Here is an 18278-nt window from a genome sequence, read left to right as displayed (position 1 = left end):
CCGAGTCTGGGTAGGCAGACCGACCACACCAAACCTACGTCGTGGAAAAGCTTGGACTGTAGTGAGTCTCGCTCATGCTCTTTCTAGCTCTGCTTTTTACATTGTTTACCTCCCCCCAGAACGAACACATAACGACCCACACGTCGTGACAAACCAAGCGAAACATGAATTACACTGTTGGCTTGCTGTCGGTATGCGTGAACTGTCACGCTTCTATGGTTGCTATGGTAACAAAACAATAGACACATGGTCGTCGGAACAAACACCATCAATGCAATGTGTTTGCATTCGCCAGCATATAAACATCGCCCCCCAATGTACGAGGTTGGATATTTTGTAAGCGCACGACGATGCACGCTGTCGTGCTCAACTCTGCCGGAGATAGTTTGGTGCCGGAGTCCGATCCTAGCTGTCCTAAATGATTGAAGCGAGCGGATGAAACCTCATCATACTCTTCCACCCACCCAGTGGACATTGAGTCACGAGTCATGGGGTCGACCGGAAATGGGAAACCTGCTTTTCCACCTGCAGCAGTAAAGTCTGTACGCCGAAAGCGTGCAGCGAAGCGTAACGAGGAACCATGGTGGTGCGATTGGGGTTTGAACTTTCCACAACCAATACGGTTTTTTCGTTTCATTTTGGTCGGCCCTTTATCGGCTCCATCCAGCCCATGGGGAGGTGAAATAAACTCACCCGGATGGCCCTAATTTTGAGCTTCCCTTTCGATTTATCCGAACTCACCCGCAATTAGATTTGAAATATTCAAACAAGCTGTAACCGGGCTACGCATCGTGATAAATAAATTAGTGGGAGACGTGCACGCATGCATCAAGTCACGCCGTTTATTGCTTTGGTATGCATCGGTTTCAAATTTACACACCCCGAATTTTGTTGAGTTATGATGAGGTTTTTTAAAATAAAGCTTGTCAAATGGTATAATCGCTCGTTTACAAAGTTTATTGGACGAAAACATTCGTCTTTTAATTACCCAACAAATGATGAGCGTTATGAGTCATAACACTTGTAGAAGCGGTTAGTGTCGGATATGTCTTGAGACGCTGTAACTCAAGCATCGTACCGAGCTCCAGTATATGCGTGTGCTGAGCTTGCACCAGTCGCACCAAACGTGCACGCTCAACAATAGCTGACATCCGGTCCTGGGTCGCTTTCTGCTCCGTCTGTTCCAGCTCCGCATCCCGCTGTAGATGCTGCTCCGTGACATCAATGTTAAGGGCACGTGTTTGCTGATCCAGCTGTTTGTTCTCCTTGCGCTTGGCCACGATACGTTGCTCAATGTCTTCCAGTGAGTTTTTGCTGAAAGAAATCTTTTGTGATGATATATTCTTTACAAAGGCATGTAGATAAACGATCTTACAGTTCCGTCAATATTTCTTCCTCATTCTGGATGGCATTCCGGATCTTCTTCTCCAGTGCCATCTGACTTAAATCTTCCGTACGCTTCATGCCCTTCATCTTCAGCCAGCTTTGCACTTCCTTGGTAATTTTACATTTCTCAACCGTCGCAAGTTGATCGCGCAGATCGCGCAACTGTAGCTTCAATGCCCGGTGTTCCCATTCCTGGTAGATGATCTTGCGCCGAAACAGAGCTGCATTTACCATTGCGTTAAGTTTTTTTGTTCCTGCACGACGGATGATCGCGTTGATATCTTCTACGTCCGTGCGGTGTATCAAAACGCATCGTTCGAAATCGCTCGTTCGTCCGGACTGCTGAATTTCGATCCAACCACGCTTCATAACAAGCTGCACTGTTCTATTTGTAGCGGCTTCAAACTATCCGGAAATTGTGACAGACAGACATCAGGTGTGAACCACCTTCAATGAGACGTTAAAGGGTTTTTTTTCTCATACCTGATCATTTTGAAGTTGTTCCAAACTTTGATCAAGCGATGTCAACACATTGCGCTTGTTGGTGATCTCTCGCTGAAATGCTGCAATAGCTGCCTCCGCATCAGACAGCATGAGTTCACAACTTTTTAGCTATATTTTAGGCAAGAAATAATTAATACCACCGGCTCTTTCCCACCGCTATTATGTTCTATGAACCACTTACCCTAAACTCACTCTCGATCTTAATGCGGCGCATTTTGATCAGAGTCTGCCAAAGGCTACTATCCATTCCCGCTGGACAATTGGAAGGTTGATCCAGAGTTTCGCAGTGCGCCAAATAGTCTTGGCATTCCTTTGGGAGCAGCAAGTTCCCGTGGGTCCCGGCCGTCTTCTTCGCCACGATGCGCTTGGCCATGTCCTGAAACACCGAAACGGTGACGATCGATCGTAGCTGGGTCTTTGGTCTACGCCTGGTAAGTACAGATAAAGTTCTCAAATTAAGCCATTGTTTCGCATCGAATAGAGTCCATCATACAACAATTACTTGAATATCTTATACGCTTGATCGACGAGCGCTGACTGTGCCGTGTCGGAAAAGTTTATCTTAAATTGCTTGTCAAGTAAGCGATCCTTCGTTCGGAGCGTATCATACGTATTTCTGTAGTCGGCTGCCTTCTCCTGGAATTCGTTCAGTACATCCGTCAGTTGGTCCGTATACTCGGAGATCTGCTCAATATGTGTGCGTAATCGATTGGCATTAGCTTCATAGATCAAGCGTGCGTGATTGTACAGGGTTGCACGTAGAATGCGCATCTCCTCCTGCCGTATGGCAGATTCAATGATGAGCTTCTGCATTGTAAGCTTCGCTACGGATGTGTTAAACCTCTTGATCTGTTCGTCAAGGCTAATGGCCAACTCCTGCAGCTCGTCCTGTAACATCTTACGATAGCGGAGTCGCTCCTGGTACAACACCCTACTTTGCTCTTCATACTCCTTCACCTCGCGTATATCTGTTTCATTGTAGTGCTGCGGTTCCTTGCCAATTTCCTGCAAGTAAAATAGCAGTTTAGGACACATGAACAATGAATGATCTTTACAAGCCACCATGCTGTACCAAACATTGGGGAAGTGGTAGACTCTTCTTAATTTCATCCTCCCACCGGTGCTCCAGTACACCGTCCATCATAGTGACAAGGGCACGATCTTTGAAGTCATCGGCCAACAGTTCCCGCTGCCTTCGCTCACGCTCCTGTCGCTCTAGATCCAAAAGCCGCTCAACACTCGGGCTGATGTATGGTGCCACAGGAATTTCGCCATCCTCCGTTTGTATAATGGTATCTGGTCGTTCGTCTGCTTCATACTTGGGATCTTCGATTTGTGTTACTTCAAACGTACTACGATCAGCCATCAAATTCGCAAGTAATACCAGCTCCTGCTGGACATACCTTGCTCTACGGTTACGCTTCAGTACCAACTCCATCTCTTCATGCTTCAAGGTTTTGATTTGTTCAAACTTTTCGTTAAACAAGTTGCGTAACTTTTCGATCTCCACCTGCCCAATTATAGTAGAAGCAATAGGGAATATTTCAGATTTTATGCAACGTTTTGGATACTTAACATACGCTCGAATCTTACATCACCACAGATAAGCTCGAAGTAAAGCTGTTCGAACGTGACCACCTCGAGTTGATCATATCTGAGCGAGTAGGGCTCGATGAATTGATGGGTGGTGGTGCCGGACAAAGCATAGGATTTCCTCAACGAAGCTCGTGCCAGATTGTCCAGGACATTTCCGTAGTCCGGATCGCGATTGAGGATCGATTCTAGCTGATACGTAGGCGTCGGTTTCCATGGTAGCAAAGCATCGTGACTGGCGTTGAGTTCTGTCTCGCGATAGACGCGTACCTTCTCCAAATGCTGCCTGTACTGATTCGCTGGCAACATGGCATAGTTTTCCACAAATGCTCGCTTAAAGATTGATCTGTAAAGAAAGATAAGAATCACTTTTTCACTAATAAATACAACTATTTCCCCCACGTATTCACGTACCTAATTTTCCATGCCTTCTTGTTCATTATTGTCCAACAATTTTCTACAAGCCGTTCGTTGATGTCGCTCTGTGACTCTATAAACTGTTGTAAACGCTTCTTTTCCTCTTCCTTAGTGCTGTTAGCCTATAAAATAGAGATTATTTTAATATCCTACTTTATCATCAACAATTGAAGATGGTTGGAACCTCAGTTTTACCTCTTGGGTCAATTTTTCAGTTGCTTCCGCATTAAGATTAAACACTTGCAAGGGAAACTGTTCCTCCAGCGGTGCCTTATCATTGTGATTAAGCAGCTCTTTAAGTTGTTGCTTAATTTCGGCAAATTCAGCAAATATGGCCTCATGTTCCGGTTCGTATATCTTTCCTTTTTCGTTTCGCCGTTCGTTCTCCTCCTTATCAATCCAGGGAATTGAATCATCGATCGGCGATTCTTCTAGGCCCCGTATAGTTTCATCAATTACCGAAGGATGTGTAAATGGTTTTGATAGACCCACGATGAGGTCGGGACTTTGCGCAATCGGTTGCAGTAATTTTAAAACAGTTAACATTCCATTGTAGCACAGTATGGACAAAAACCTACAAGTATCGAGAAAAAATAACTCAGACTTGAAGCAACAAAGTACGAGCAACTTCATACATACTCATTTCTCCTATCCAATGAGATCTGCTTAATTCCTCCATTGAAACGACCGTCGAAGTTAAGTGTACAAATGTGTTTATCAGAAACTCCCTCATATATAGCCGTTTTGCCGTCCATCGACCAAACGTACAGGTAACGATCATCAACAGCAATTTCCAAGTGAGCGGCTGATAGAGGTGTTTTGATAGTTTTGAGGAGAACTACGTCTAGATTTGATTCAGTTCGAGAAATCTCCAACAAATCAATAACGTTCGTACGTATTTGATGAGCGTAGAATTTTAACCCGCTATCGGTACGCGTTGGTACAATTTGACAATAATCATGCGGTAGCTTCAGTTGAGTTCTTCCAATATCTTCTACGTGATGTTGCTTCACGATAAATTCGACAGAACTGAAGCTCACTGTCTCTGTCGACTCTATTGGTTGAACGACTAAAACCTCCTCGCTACTGCACCACAAAAACATGCGCGAAGTTCTTTTTATCTCCCCAAACACTTGAAGGACGTTCATCTGTAGATCTTCCGATATTTCCAATATTGCTATTTGACCTTTTGCATCCAAGGCAGCAAAGTAGTTATCACCTGCGATGGCAAAAACAACCGAAACGATTGAATGCCGAGAGAGGTGCAAACGGCCCACCAGCTTGACTTGTTTCTCATGGACTATGATTAGCTGTAGAACTCCTCTATCAGAACCCACTACAACAAATGGCTTTTCCGAGTGATGTGCTATACATTCGAGGCGGCCTACACTTAGCGAATCATTTACAGCACCCGTCTCAAGGTTCAACAGCTTCACAATCCCAATCTCTGGTTTAATACCGACTATTTGAGTTGGTGTCGTATGGAAGCAGGTGCTCGAATATCTATACCCAATGTCCAAATCTTTCACAACTTGAAATTCCACGTTGCGTACGTCAGCATCCAGCACGGTTCGCATAATGAAACCTTCCGTTGTAATGCCCAACAGTCCTTCGGTTGTTGAATAGTATAGCAGCTGACTGTACGAAGCATCAGACTGGGTGGACCACAGTTGATTCCAAGTTCCTTTCTGTTTCTTGTAGAAGTTCACCTGTCCATCCGGTGCGCTCACAAATAATCCTCCTTTGCAGTAGAAAATAAACGGGATATACTCCCAATCATCTACCAAGAGTTCAGGATTGCTGATGGTTTGACTAATCTGTCCGGTGGAAGCCAATATCTGAAGAATAGTGGAAAATGTAGTTAAAGGGCATAAAAGGTTTTACAGGGCAACAGTGAAGACCAACTCACAATAGACACTTTTGCCCGTTGGGTAACTACCGCTAGATTGCCGTCGATAAGAAACGTCACACACAACGGCAATTCATTCTTCTCTAGTTCCAAACATACTGTGCGTTCGATTAGACGACTTATCCGAATGTTACCGTGTACTTCCCAAAGCTTCAGCTCCGGCTTTCGGGGCGCATACTGACAAACAGCGAATACAGCCGACGGACTGCACACTAGCCGTTGGAGGTCACAGTTGATGGAGGATGGTTTTTTGCACAAAAGTTCCTTGCTTCTCCAAGCATACACCTCCAGCGTATAGTCCGGAACACCTGTAAGAGCGACGAGTAGTTCACTCTCCGAAAAGCACAATGCTGTATAGGAACGTTCCGTTTGATCTGCAAAATAAAGATATTTTGCAAAGTAATTTTTCCAAGCCTGAACACTCGCTACTTGATTTTCGCTCCATACCTCCTTCAAGAACGGACAGCACGGTATTTGCTGGATAACTAATGAGCAAAATACGCGGATTAGTGCAACGCTCTGCGAAGGCAAGTATGGGAAACAGCTTATGGCCCGCCAGGCAGGCGACTCCATTCCCCGACTGGACACTGTCGGTTAAATAATGGGACTTTGCCGTGGTTTTCAAGTTCACGAACAAAATATGGCCACCAATCGCTACGGCAACGGCAACGTTCCCAACGACGCAAGCCATCTCTGCCGAACCCGGATGCATCCATCTGGAAGGTAAATCACACATCAGGATCGATAAACGCTTATGCTATTATTTAACGCTACATACACTGCTTTGGTTCTGATGTTTTGTTCCATTTTTCGTGTTAGACGAGCAATTCTATATTTTTCGATAAATATCACGGGTTACAGTTTTAGTGCTCCCTGTTTCTTATTCACAACTGCAATAATGAACGTGTGTGTTGCGATAAACAACGACAATACTCGTGCAGTTGCTAGGTAACCCACGCACTGTTGAATCTTTGTTTACTTGAATATACTGTTCAATGCATGGCGTATTATTTACACGACATTTCCAATTCTTCATACAGCAACTTGCCACGTATTACGTTTTTGGACGTAATTATTATCTTTCATTTCTACTAAAAATGAAGATAATTTGCCACGTGTTTCGATGTACAGCATAGAAGATTTTATTTTACACATTACTTTAACCGTAAAATATTAACATGTATGGCCACGTTAGTTTTTCGCATTGTATTCTTACATACATTACTTAATTAAATGCTTTGCGCTGCTTCATGGCAGCCGGTGTCCAGTCCGTTATATACCCAATTCCATATCCAGTATCCTTTAACATTTCTAATTCTCTTCCTTAATCTTTCCTAGCAGAGCATCACACGTCTTCTTCGCATCACCGAGCAACATCGATGTGTTTGGTTTGTAGAAGATTGGATTGTCCACAGCGGCGTATCCGACACCGAGCGAACGTTTCATTACAACAACCTGGGAATGTGAGGGAAGCCGGTTAAGTAAGAGTTGAATAAGTTTTGTTTCTCAATAAAATTCATCTTACCTGATCGGCCTTCCACACGCGCAACACCGGCATACCGGCAATGATCGAGTTAGGGTCATCTTCGGCCGCGCTGTTCACTGTGTCGTTCGCACCAATCACCAGCACTAAGTCAGTCTCGTCAAAGTCGTCGTTGATCTCCTCCATCTCAAGCACATCGTCGTATGGTACACCGGCTTCCGCCAGCAACACGTTCAATTGTCCCGGCATGCGTCCGGCAACTGGATGAATACCGAAGCGTACCTTCTTCCCACGGGCCTTAAGCAAATTTACCATCTCAGCGATCGGATACTGTGCCTTGGCCACACACAAGCCGTATCCCGGGGTAATGATGATGTTTTTGGAATTCTTGATCATGTCGACTACCCCGTCCACGTTGACCTCCGTATGGGTGCCGACGATTTCGGCCGGTTTGCCACCGCCAGTAGAGGTAGTGCCGTATCCACCGAGAATAACGTTCGGTAGCGAACGGTTCATTGCTTTGCACATGATGTAGGAAAGGATAGCACCGGAAGATCCAATGAGAGCTCCCACAATCGTCATAAGGTTGTTGTTGAGCATGAAACCTTCGGCGCATAGGGCCCAGCCGGAATAGGAGTTCAGTACCGTAATCACTACAGGCATGTCTGCACCACCGATTGCCGCAGTCAAGGTGACTCCCATCGCCGTGGACATGGCTGCAGTAGCTCCCAGCAATCCCAATCCACCAGCCATCGATGGTTCGAGATAGAATGCACCCATGGCGGCCAGATTACCCGCCAGCAATCCTCCGTTGATCAGGTGACGGCCGGGCAGCAGCAGGGGAGCCGAATTCAGGACGCCCTGCAGTTTACCATAGGCAACGAGCGACCCGCTAAACGTGACACCTCCAATGTAAGTACCCAGGAATAGTGCCGTCTTGAGCACGTTGGCCGCCGGATCAGTCGCTAGCGTGGGAAAATCGTGCATGTACGTAGCCACACAGGTAAGTACAGCCGCGGCACCGACGAGACTGTGGAAGGCGGCCACCAGCTGTGGAAGATCCGTAATCTGGATGCGTTTGGCAATGATGGAACCGATCAGTCCACCCAACCCAGCCACACCGCCCATCTGCATCAACACCTCCGTGCTCGGGGCCATATATCCCAGGGTGGCCGCGATGCCTCCAGTAACACCCATCATACCCAGTGCATTACCCAGCCGGGATGTCTTCTGTGAGGACAGTCCGACAAGCGCACCGATACAGCAAAGACTCGACGCAAGATACGCCATCTGATGGATTTCGGGCAGGTTCTGCAGTGCACCGACACCGTAACCACCCAGGAACAGGGCTGCCGGAATACCATACAAGTAGTTGTGCTCTGGAGGATCCGTTGGCCGCTTGAACATGTCCAACATACGCTGCGTCACCAGGAACCCACCGAAGATGTTGACGAACGAGATGAGTGCCGCACTAGCAGCCAACGTTTCGATCGTGTTCGAGGGCATCACACCACCGCCCATCAGGAGCAATCCACCCACGGCCGTAATACCCGAGATGGCATTCGTGACGGACATGAGGGGTGAGTGCAGGGCCGGTGTAACACCCCACACAGTGTGGTACCCCACGATGCCGGACATCGCAAACGTCGTCATCATGGTGGTGAAAGCGGCATTCGGTGCGATCGCACCGAGACCAAGCAGCGTTCCAAGCCCACCTGAGTACATTAAACTGCTACGGAGCGTCTCCTTGAAGGGATCGGCTGGTGGGGCTTCTGCCTTAATCGCAGCACCTGCAGCTGGAGCGGCGGCTACAGACGGTGGTGGTTTTGCCGAGACAGCTATTACGGGTGGTGGCCACATCAGATTGCCTCCTTGTAGCACGATACTACCACGTACGACTTCGTCCTCGAGATTGATGTGGAAGTGATCCTTCTCGCCCATCGAAAGCAAGAACTTGGAGATGTTGTTCGCGTACAGTGTCGAGCTCTGGGTCGGCAATCGACTTGGGAAGTCAGTGAGACCAACATGTACCACATCATGCACTACTTTAATCTCACCCGGAACGGTTGTCTGCACATTTCCACCAGCCTCTGCCGCAAGATCCACGATCACACTACCTGGCTTCATAGATTTCACCATTTCCTCAGTGATGAGCCTGTGGGAGTAGAGAAAATGTTAATTTATCGCGAAATTCAGAACTTTCTGCACAATGTACTGTGCAATGTTGCATGCAACATTGCTTTTGCATTCAACTTGCACGAAAATACAGCATTCTTTTCGTTGCACTTGATCATTGATCCTAATTTGAACGGTGTTTTATAAACCTAAATCTCACTCACAATGGTGCCTTCTTGCCGGGGATGAGCGCAGTGGTTATGATCACATCCACCTCCTTGCACTGCTTCGAAAACAGCGACATTTCCGCTTCGATAAACTCCTTGCTCATTTCCTTGCTGTATCCACCGGCCGTCGAACCATCTTCACTGATGTTGATCGTCAAGAATTCCGCACCCATACTTTCCACCTGTTCCTTCACGACCGGGCGCGTATCAAACGCACGCACGATCGCACCCATACCACGAGCCTGCCCAATTGCGGCCAATCCCGCCACACCACCGCCAATAACCAAAATCTTCGCGGGCGGTACCTTACCGGCAGCTGTTATCTGACCGGTGAAGAATCGAGGAAAATGATTGGCCGCTTCAATGACTGCGCGATAGCCCGAAATGTTGGCCATCGACGAAAGGGCGTCGAATACTTGTGCGCGGGAAATACGCGGGATGGCGTCCATGGCTGTTTACAAATGAGAAAAAAAATAGTTTATTTAGGGTGTCTCACCTCCAATATACGATATGTTCTCACCAAAAGCGTTAATCTTTCTTTGGGCCAGTTTATCGATCAGTTCCTTGTTTTGGGTTGGGTACAGGAAGGACACCAACGTTGATGCATCTCTAAGCTGAGGAATTTCAGGCTCTATCGGTTGCCGTACCTTCAGCACAATATCTGTAAAGAATATGTGAGATAAACTTTCGTTATGATATGTACACATTGGTTGAACAATTACCCCCAACTCACCAGTTTCAAATGCTCGTCGACTGTCCACGATGCTAGCGCCGGCGGCTTCGTAGTCGGCATCGCGGAATTTTGCATTAACTCCGGCACCGCTTTCGACCTGCACTTTGAAACCTTTCTTGACGAGCGTCCCAGCGACAACTGGAGTAACTGAAACTCTGTTTGAATTATATAAATGAAACATTTGCATAAGCATTTGCCATTTTATGCAGCATAGCAATTACGATGTATTTTAGTTATACTAAATAAGCCTTTCATTATATAAACATTGTATTAAAGAATGGTTCTTCATGCTTACTACAATTTATATTGTATTTTGTTTACTTAAACATGCATTAAGCATTCAAATATAAAATACCATTTAGTGAATAGCACAGCAGAAATATGAAAGATTTGCACACAACAGTAACCATTATCAAACTAAGAAAAGATATCTTCATATTCAATCATTTTTTAATAGTACATCAATACATTATGCGATCAATTATTTAATACACTTTTTTTAATTAAATATATACAGTACAATGGCCCTCTGTACGTAGTATGTGAAGTGCATACCAGATTGCAAAGTGCACTCGAGCATAAGTGGCATGAAGAACAAATACCAAAATAAATACATTAGTAAATCAAAAGTTAAACAAGAAAACAATTGTCGTATACTATCGTAAATTAACTTCAAAAAACGACGATGATCTTACCGCTTTTCGTTGGTCCACCTTTCCTTCGGTACACCAATTACCAGATTCTTGTAGGGAATGCCCTTAACCGCCGTTGCCGGTTTGCCATCTTTCTGCAGCAGCTTCACACTACCTGCAATGTAATATTTGAAGTAAAAACAATTACACACGATTTGTTGCCTTCACTCCCACAAATAAAACCAAATGAGTGTGTGAGTGAAAGAGTGAAGGGTCGGGAGATGTAATGACGAACCTGAAAACAATCGCAGTGGATGCAGCGGTTTCGTCAATTGCAGCAGTGCATCTCCCTGCTGGCAGCACAGCCGAAGCACACCGCGCGTCATAGTGTGCGTCGTCGCTCAATCGTCTCGTCGCTGTCACACCGGTGACCCTGATACCCCCGCCGATTCTTCTCCCGAAGGATTGGCAGATTCTTATACACCGGTTATCAATCTGGCACGAAAAACAACGTGGCAAATATGATAATGCAGTTGCACCTTTTCTTTTCTACGCCAGTTTCTGATCCTGATAGTTGAAAGACACTTTCTCACTGTCCGCTGCTGTCTCACTACCGCTTCGAGGTAGTTAACGAACGAGGCAGTTTTAATACACTAGAGTAAGTGCTTATAAAGCTAAAGCGCGTGATAAAGAACTGATCGTTGACTGTAGAGAAAGAACGCACAAGGGAATCACTTGCTGTGTTACGGAAATCGGTACAAACAACCAGAAATATTTCGATAAAGAAGGATCGAGATGATAAATTTGTGTCACACACCAGCAACAGTATGGCCACTTGATACAAACACACACATACACAAAACAGCTAAGCACACGCACCGGCAACAGTACGCGATGCGGGTGAAGATCCGCAAGGCAGAGAAGAACGCACGCACAAGGAAGAATGAAGGAAAAACAACAAACACAACAACGATAAGCAGCCCTCACGAATGCAGAACGCCGACGGGCCGGCAAACGATTCACGAAACCGGCGCACGAAACCCGGAGAACAACAGCACGCGAGAGACAGCGACGGACTGGCCGCCGGTTCCGTGGGACCGGATCGTTTCAGCGGCCACAACGCGGCCAAACGCACCGCGAGCGAGCGAAGAGAGCGGGATTCTACGCTACTCTCCCGGTCGTGGCCGGCCGGCGAGATGCGTAGATGCGAGAGGCACGCACGTCCACGTACGCGTGGAATGGCCGATTCAAGGGTGGGTGAAAGATGCATTGCACTTCTCGCGATTTCGCTGAGATCACACGTTCGTCTAGCGCTAATAATTCCGCGACGTTGATAAATGCAGAATATGCGGTTTTTTAGACAAGGAACAAAATAGAAACGCGAAAAAAACGTCCCTAAAACATACATGATACTACCGGCCGATAGCATATTTTCGCCCTCCCCTTTTTCCTATAATTGTGGGGTTTCTGTTGTTTTTACAACATTCTCCGATCGTTTGGCGCAGGGATTGGCAAGTAAATATAATAATATTAAATTGTTATGCTTTTGTTTTTTTTTGTAAACAAAAGCAACAACGGTAAGAAAATAAATTAAACAAGAAACTAACAAAACGTGTTCAAAATCAAACAAAAATTTGAATAACATATTGAGAAAATAACAAAAATAAACCCAATAACATACGACTGTTAAAAACTCAACCTAGAATTGAAATGAAACTCTCAGATAAATGATGTTAAATTTTTTAATTTGCAAAACAAAGTTTGGTTTCAAGAATTTAGAATTTTTTTACCTTTGTTATACCTTTTCTCATAATATGTAATTAAAAGATAAAATAGATCGTATGGCTTAGTAGCCGATCAAGTACCTACCTTAGTAACCGGCTTAGTACATCTGTAAACAGGTATTCTCCTCGTTCTTCTTTAACAGCACAACAACTTCAAGAGGTCGAGACCTGTCACTTCTCGCTTTCCTAGACTTTATTTAACCGTCCCTGGATAATCAGTCCTACGTACGGGTGATTGGTCCGGATGCGATTTTGAACCGGTCCTGTCGTGTGAAGACCGGCGCCGCTAAAAATACAACACCGGGCTGAGCATTAGGAGTGGTGAAATCCATCATCTACCACGATGAACGAAGCTGGGACCATATAGAACTTATACAGTACGGGTACTCCAATACACCCAATGAGATATAGTAAGATGCTCTGAAGGATCTTTGGTCCCGTATCTGTCCCTACAGGTCGTCCACATGAACAGAGGAGATGTACGATGAACTCACCATCTTATAGCGGATTAGACTCGCCAGGCTCCGGTGGAATGGTCATGTCATGAGAATTACACATGACTACTCAACCCCTTAAGTTCTTAATGGTCGTAGATGGAGATGGAGTAATGGCGTTGATGCGTTCTCCAGAACGATAAGACTATAAGATTGCCAGACGATGGTGCTGCACCGTCGATCGTTGGTGTAGCACCTGAAAAGAAAGTAAGTGTGAAAGGTACAATCAAATGTTTATATAATACAGGATGCTGCAACTTGGTGCTATATACCCCCAACAAATAACAAATAACGCTATATCAGTAATTAGTTTTGTATTCTCATGCCTGTAAAGCAACGCCCTGTTCATCAAAGCACACCCCGTAATTTACATAATCGGACAAACGATCAGCTGAAAACTTCCACCCTCGTTTCTTTCCCTGCTCAAACACAACCACACACCACAACCACAACTCCACCGCTCCACGCACTCACTAGCTCCAATTCCAAGATACGGCAGCGCTACGAGATGAAATTGCGTCGCATTTTTTGTTTTGGACACAACCACACGCTACCTAGTTAGAAGTGCCACGGAGCGGTGTGGTGTTTAGCAAAATTATTTACAAACCGTTCAAACACTCCCGCGTACGATCACAAATATAGGAAAAATGGATGTCAAGGAAAAGAAGATCGCATCTTGCAATATCGATCACCAAACAACCAGCTTGAGAGAGTTCCGGTAGGTTGGAAGCGAAAGCAAATCTAGGCAAGAACTGGTTCTAGTAATGGAAAAGGTCAACATGGTTCCGATAACGTTTGACTCGGGCTGATGATCCAATCACGAATTTGTTAGCAGATTGTTATACGCTCCTGCTCTTATTTTGGGACATGTGATTATTGCAAATCTTTTTGGTACATTCAAATAAAAAGATCGCCAATAAATGTGGGACATTGGACAAATGATTAGAGCTTGCTTGGTTTGATCAGCTATTGCTGTTTCTCCCTCCCGAATCAAGTACCGCCATTATCTCCATCGTTCACAACGTAAAAAGTAACCAATCTCTGTTCCAATTTCTTTTCATTCGATTTTGATTCCATATTTTTTCATTCCTCTCCAATAACTCGCAGTTTAATCTCGAAGATTGTGCATCATTTCGTCTATGAATAGATCAGTTTCGCGCGCTTTTACGTCAGCAAAAACGCTCGATGGGGACCATTTCCAATTCCCGTACAGGGAACTCCAACCATGGAGGGGTTCCACCACGGTTCGACTAATGAGATAAAATGGAAAAGAAAACATAAATCATGTACATTTTCCGACGCAGCTTACACCTTATCAGTGGAAACGATATTTAAGCCTTCGGGTTCATTTGATCGAGCACACTTTTACACGAAACGAGTCGTTGAAGGGTTTATCACTGATAAACATTCTATGCGCGCCCTAACCTGGGAGGGGGGTCGTCTAGCTTTGTTTTTGCTCACAAGAAATGGAAGCAAAACACTGCGGCACTCGGCACACGGTTACGTAAAGTTGGCCACAAAATGCAGGCAAAAAGTGTTATCATTACAGCAAAAATGGTCACTAAACTTTTAATTATCACCTATTTCGGTGTGCCAAAGAACGATAACGGAACGCAGCCATATCTTTTCAATGGCCATTCTAGGTTACGGACCAAACGTTACTTCCCTTCAAGCCGAGAATGGGTTCGCGTTCGCCCTCTACCATTATCACTGTATTAAGTAACATGGTTCGCTAAATAATTGAAACGTATGATAAGATGCAGACAAAAAGGCGAAAACAATCCTATCGCGGTGACATTTACAGCATCAGACGTAGGCCCAACGGTACCATTGTATGTCTTCTAGTTCCATGTTGTGCATTACCGTGTACCAGCTAGCTAAACACATATTGTACGGCTTCTAGCGACCGGCTGTTATCACTTTGGCTAACAAATGTTTTCCAAGTGTATGGAAGGCTTGTCGGGCGTCAGCGATAGCCAAAATGGCAACGTGTCACACGTTGAGGGGTTGTTGTGTTTAGAAAAGGAATGCTGATGATATCTTCACCATCGTGCGTTAATCTTTTGGGTGGTATAGCATAATCTACACTAAACAACATGCTGATAATGCAATACAAATAGCCAAGTCCTTAAAATAGGCGTTATATCGCATTTCCTAACTCCAGAGTAGCTCATTCAATCCACGATCAAAATATCTTTGAATAAATGAAGCGGCGATTCTGTATCATGAAGGATGATATTGGAAGGCAACAAAGGCTCGAAAGCATATCCCACCATCAGTATCATCTCCCTTTGACGAATTGACCATTAACAATTAAGTCAATTAATCTCATCATCAGTTAAAGTTTCTCCCCCTTACAATGTCCAATTGAGCAGTACGAGTAGAAAGTTTTGTAGACTTTATTGCTTTACTTCCCCTATCCGAACGGAAGCATCTATCGACATCATCGTGTGTCTTTTTTCTATACGGTTTGAGAGGAGTTGTTGCTTAGTTTGAGGGCATTTTGCATTACAGATACCTTACCAACATTGTGAAGCATTGCTGATAATCGTTTGCCGTTTCAACTAATCAAAGTTCGGTCGGGGTACAATCTTATCTCTCCGCCCGGGACTTGTCCTGGGTTGCATCGATAGAGTTTGTGGGCAAAAGCGGAACTCCAATCGGCAGCTGCCATATGGATGGCAGTGATTGCTCTGTTCAATGGTAGTGAACTACATTTGCATCTCCGCGATGCTTTAATATGGCTTCCTCTGAAGTTCGCTTTACATTTATTGCTCACTTGTTTTATTTCTTGAGAGACGGATTAAAGGACGCTATATATACAACTTAAAGACATTAGACTTCTACATGAAAGTTACCTGGAAGTTCCAATAACTGTCACAATTTACAGAATTTATGAATCTGTTGAATGACTCCTCCCATAAGATTCATATGAATGATTCTTCACAAAAGATTCATTTTACACAATACTAGTCAGAACGTCTGGAATATCTGTCCAGATGTTCCTTCACTCAACATAGTGTGATAGTAACAGGTTCTGGTTTGTAAAAACTACCGGATGTATATGTAGGCGAGAAGTAATTCATAAAGCTCAAGTCTGTTGTAGCTCAAGAGTATTTTAGTTGATAGCCGATGTATCAATATTCGTATAACCCAGGGATCTCCAAACTGCGGCCTTCGAGAGCCTCCAGCCTCTGTGTAAATGGCTCGTAAGTTGATGTGTAAATGATCCACACCTATAGTTTCAAAAAAAGCGGTCCGTAGATTGAAAAGATTGGACACCCGTGGTATAACCGATCGATTAATACACCGAAGGTTCGTGAATCACATTGCATCAGAATAGCCCACCCGTATCAACTAGTATACTAGTAGTATTTCCAGTAAATTATTATACACAAATAAATGGTCTCGTAGATCGGTTAAGCCCAGTAGACGATGTGCCAGGAACGTAGAGCGCAACAAACACATTGAGAACATATGTCACTCTTTGCTGGTAAATTGTCGTCCAAGCAGACTGATCCGCCCTGACTGATTCCAACCTTGCTGATCACGGTTAAAAAACTTCATTTAACTTCTTCTGCATCACATCGATCATCAATCCTACCCAGCTTCGTAATCGGTAATGTAAAGTTACCGCCGATATACGAAGAAACGAGATCACTTGGGATGATGGAAGCTGCGGGTGAAATGGAGCAAAGAATGGAAGTTGTCCAATACACCAACCCCGTAGTTAAGACTGGTTGACCTTCTCGTGCTGTAATCATTGTATCGTAATATTGGTTAGGATGTATATTATTTAACTATACACGAAAAGAAATAAATCAATCCTTACATGTGTTAGCTGATAGCTACGAACATTGATCATTGAACATCGTACAATAAAACCCACGACCACGGGTAAAATGGCAAACGTTCTTACTTCAAGATAATCCGCCAACCAACACACGTCACTGTCACGAAAGCGAAACGCAACCGGCCGACCTTGAAACGCTGCTGGTTCCAAGCGTTGCCAGATTCCAGACTTTCCTGATCAACAACTCGCGAGCCCGTGGCGAGCCCCCGCGAGATTGTTTCCTTTTAGCACATTCAGGTCACGTAGAACGGATGGACAGACTCAGCAGCAACCGTGCAGCCACTAGACGGAGGAATTCTTGTATCGGCTTCCTAGAATTAAAATTTCACTCTCCCTCCTGCGGCATGTATTTTCTTCGATGTACAAGAAGCAGGAAATGTTTATAATAATACCGGCAACTCTATGCGTGCGGCTTGTCTAAAAATAATACCGAAATCTGGTAAAGCTTGATCTGCGGAACTTCTCTGGTTTCAGCTTCATATTGCTGTGCTCAATTCGCAGTACGTTCAATTGACTGGGGCACGAACACGAACTTAATCGTACCTCGGTGCAGTTTACAAGGAAGTTTCTATGCCTCGGCCTGTGTAATGCCATGCTTCAGGAATAATCCTCCTGGCATATCAACAGCTTAATGTTCCGAAAAAAACAAAGTTTTTGAAGTTGAGATCGTAAGCAACAAGCTCGCAATCATTTTGGCAAACAGGTCCGCACAAATGTTGCCGCAGTAAACCTGTTCCGAGTGAGAAACACAAGACGGCCTAACACCGGCTCCTGTTCCGGAGCGTGCAGTGATCTTGAACCGGCGCGGAAAACCATAATGCATGCTGTTCTAGACCGGCGTCGCGGACGTGGCGCGATCGATACATAAAAGTATACATCTTCATGTCATGGATTCCTTCCATATCTGACTCGCCCGCTTCGCTTCGTCATACGAAAGCTGGCGCATTGCACGTATGTATATCCAAACGCGGCCATTGCCATGATCCATGGGACGCTACAGGATGCTAAAAATAAAAACAAATGCGTTTATGTGGTCCCTAGCTAGGGGCGGATGAGAATCACATGGGGAGGGACCTGAAGATGAGATTAAATGACATGCAGGAGATATGCGGGCATTGGCGGTAAGGTTGGTGCGTTTAAACGCCTAC

At 44.9% G+C, this 18278-nt stretch overlaps 2 protein-coding genes across 2 annotated transcripts; both read right to left on the bottom strand.

The window, feature by feature from the left end:
• Positions 1-980: 980 nt before the first annotated feature.
• On the bottom strand, positions 981-6616 carry LOC128297943 (cilia- and flagella-associated protein 43). Its single transcript, XM_053033663.1, has 13 exons — positions 6588-6616; positions 6257-6525; positions 5810-6183; positions 4540-5738; positions 4096-4474; positions 3898-4022; positions 3484-3829; positions 2963-3400; positions 2393-2895; positions 2072-2318; positions 1870-1998; positions 1376-1791; positions 981-1314 (listed from the first exon to the last, which is right to left on the bottom strand). Exons 1-13 carry the CDS (start codon positions 6614-6616, stop codon positions 981-983), a joined length of 4788 nt encoding a protein of 1595 aa, XP_052889623.1.
• Positions 6617-6933: 317 nt separating this feature from the next.
• Positions 6934-12083, bottom strand: LOC128298799 (NAD(P) transhydrogenase, mitochondrial-like). The gene is made up of 7 exons (XM_053034585.1): positions 11295-12083; positions 11063-11174; positions 10368-10522; positions 10155-10295; positions 9632-10085; positions 7335-9447; positions 6934-7264 (listed from the first exon to the last, which is right to left on the bottom strand). The coding sequence occupies exons 1-7, from the start codon at positions 11383-11385 to the stop codon at positions 7121-7123; spliced, it is 3210 nt and encodes a 1069-aa protein (XP_052890545.1). The 5' UTR covers positions 11386-12083; the 3' UTR covers positions 6934-7120.
• Positions 12084-18278: the final 6195 nt, after the last annotated feature.

Source organism: Anopheles moucheti, chromosome 2 (genome assembly GCF_943734755.1).
Source record: "Anopheles moucheti chromosome 2, idAnoMoucSN_F20_07, whole genome shotgun sequence".
Classification (NCBI taxonomy): Eukaryota; Metazoa; Arthropoda; class Insecta; order Diptera; family Culicidae; genus Anopheles; species Anopheles moucheti.
This window is presented reverse-complemented; position numbering and strand designations above follow the sequence as displayed.

Bases quoted from the DNA above. Each gene is read 5' to 3' on its own strand.
- LOC128297943 (XM_053033663.1), bottom strand. From the start codon at position 6,616: ATGGAACAAAACATCAGAACCAAAGCAGT. The intron at 4,475-4,539 runs GTATGTATGAAG...CGATACTTGTAG, and splicing joins TCATTGGATAGGAGAAATGA to GTTTTTGTCCATACTGTGCT. The intron at 3,401-3,483 runs GTAAGATTCGAG...ATAATTGGGCAG, and splicing joins TCGAGCTTATCTGTGGTGAT to GTGGAGATCGAAAAGTTACG.
- LOC128298799 (XM_053034585.1), bottom strand. From the start codon at position 11,385: ATGACGCGCGGTGTGCTTCGGCTGTGCTGCCAGCAGGGAGATGCACTG. The intron at 10,296-10,367 runs GTGAGTTGGGGG...TATTCTTTACAG, and splicing joins TCGACGAGCATTTGAAACTG to ATATTGTGCTGAAGGTACGG. The intron at 7,265-7,334 runs GTAAGATGAATT...TCACATTCCCAG, and splicing joins GCGTGTGGAAGGCCGATCAG to GTTGTTGTAATGAAACGTTC.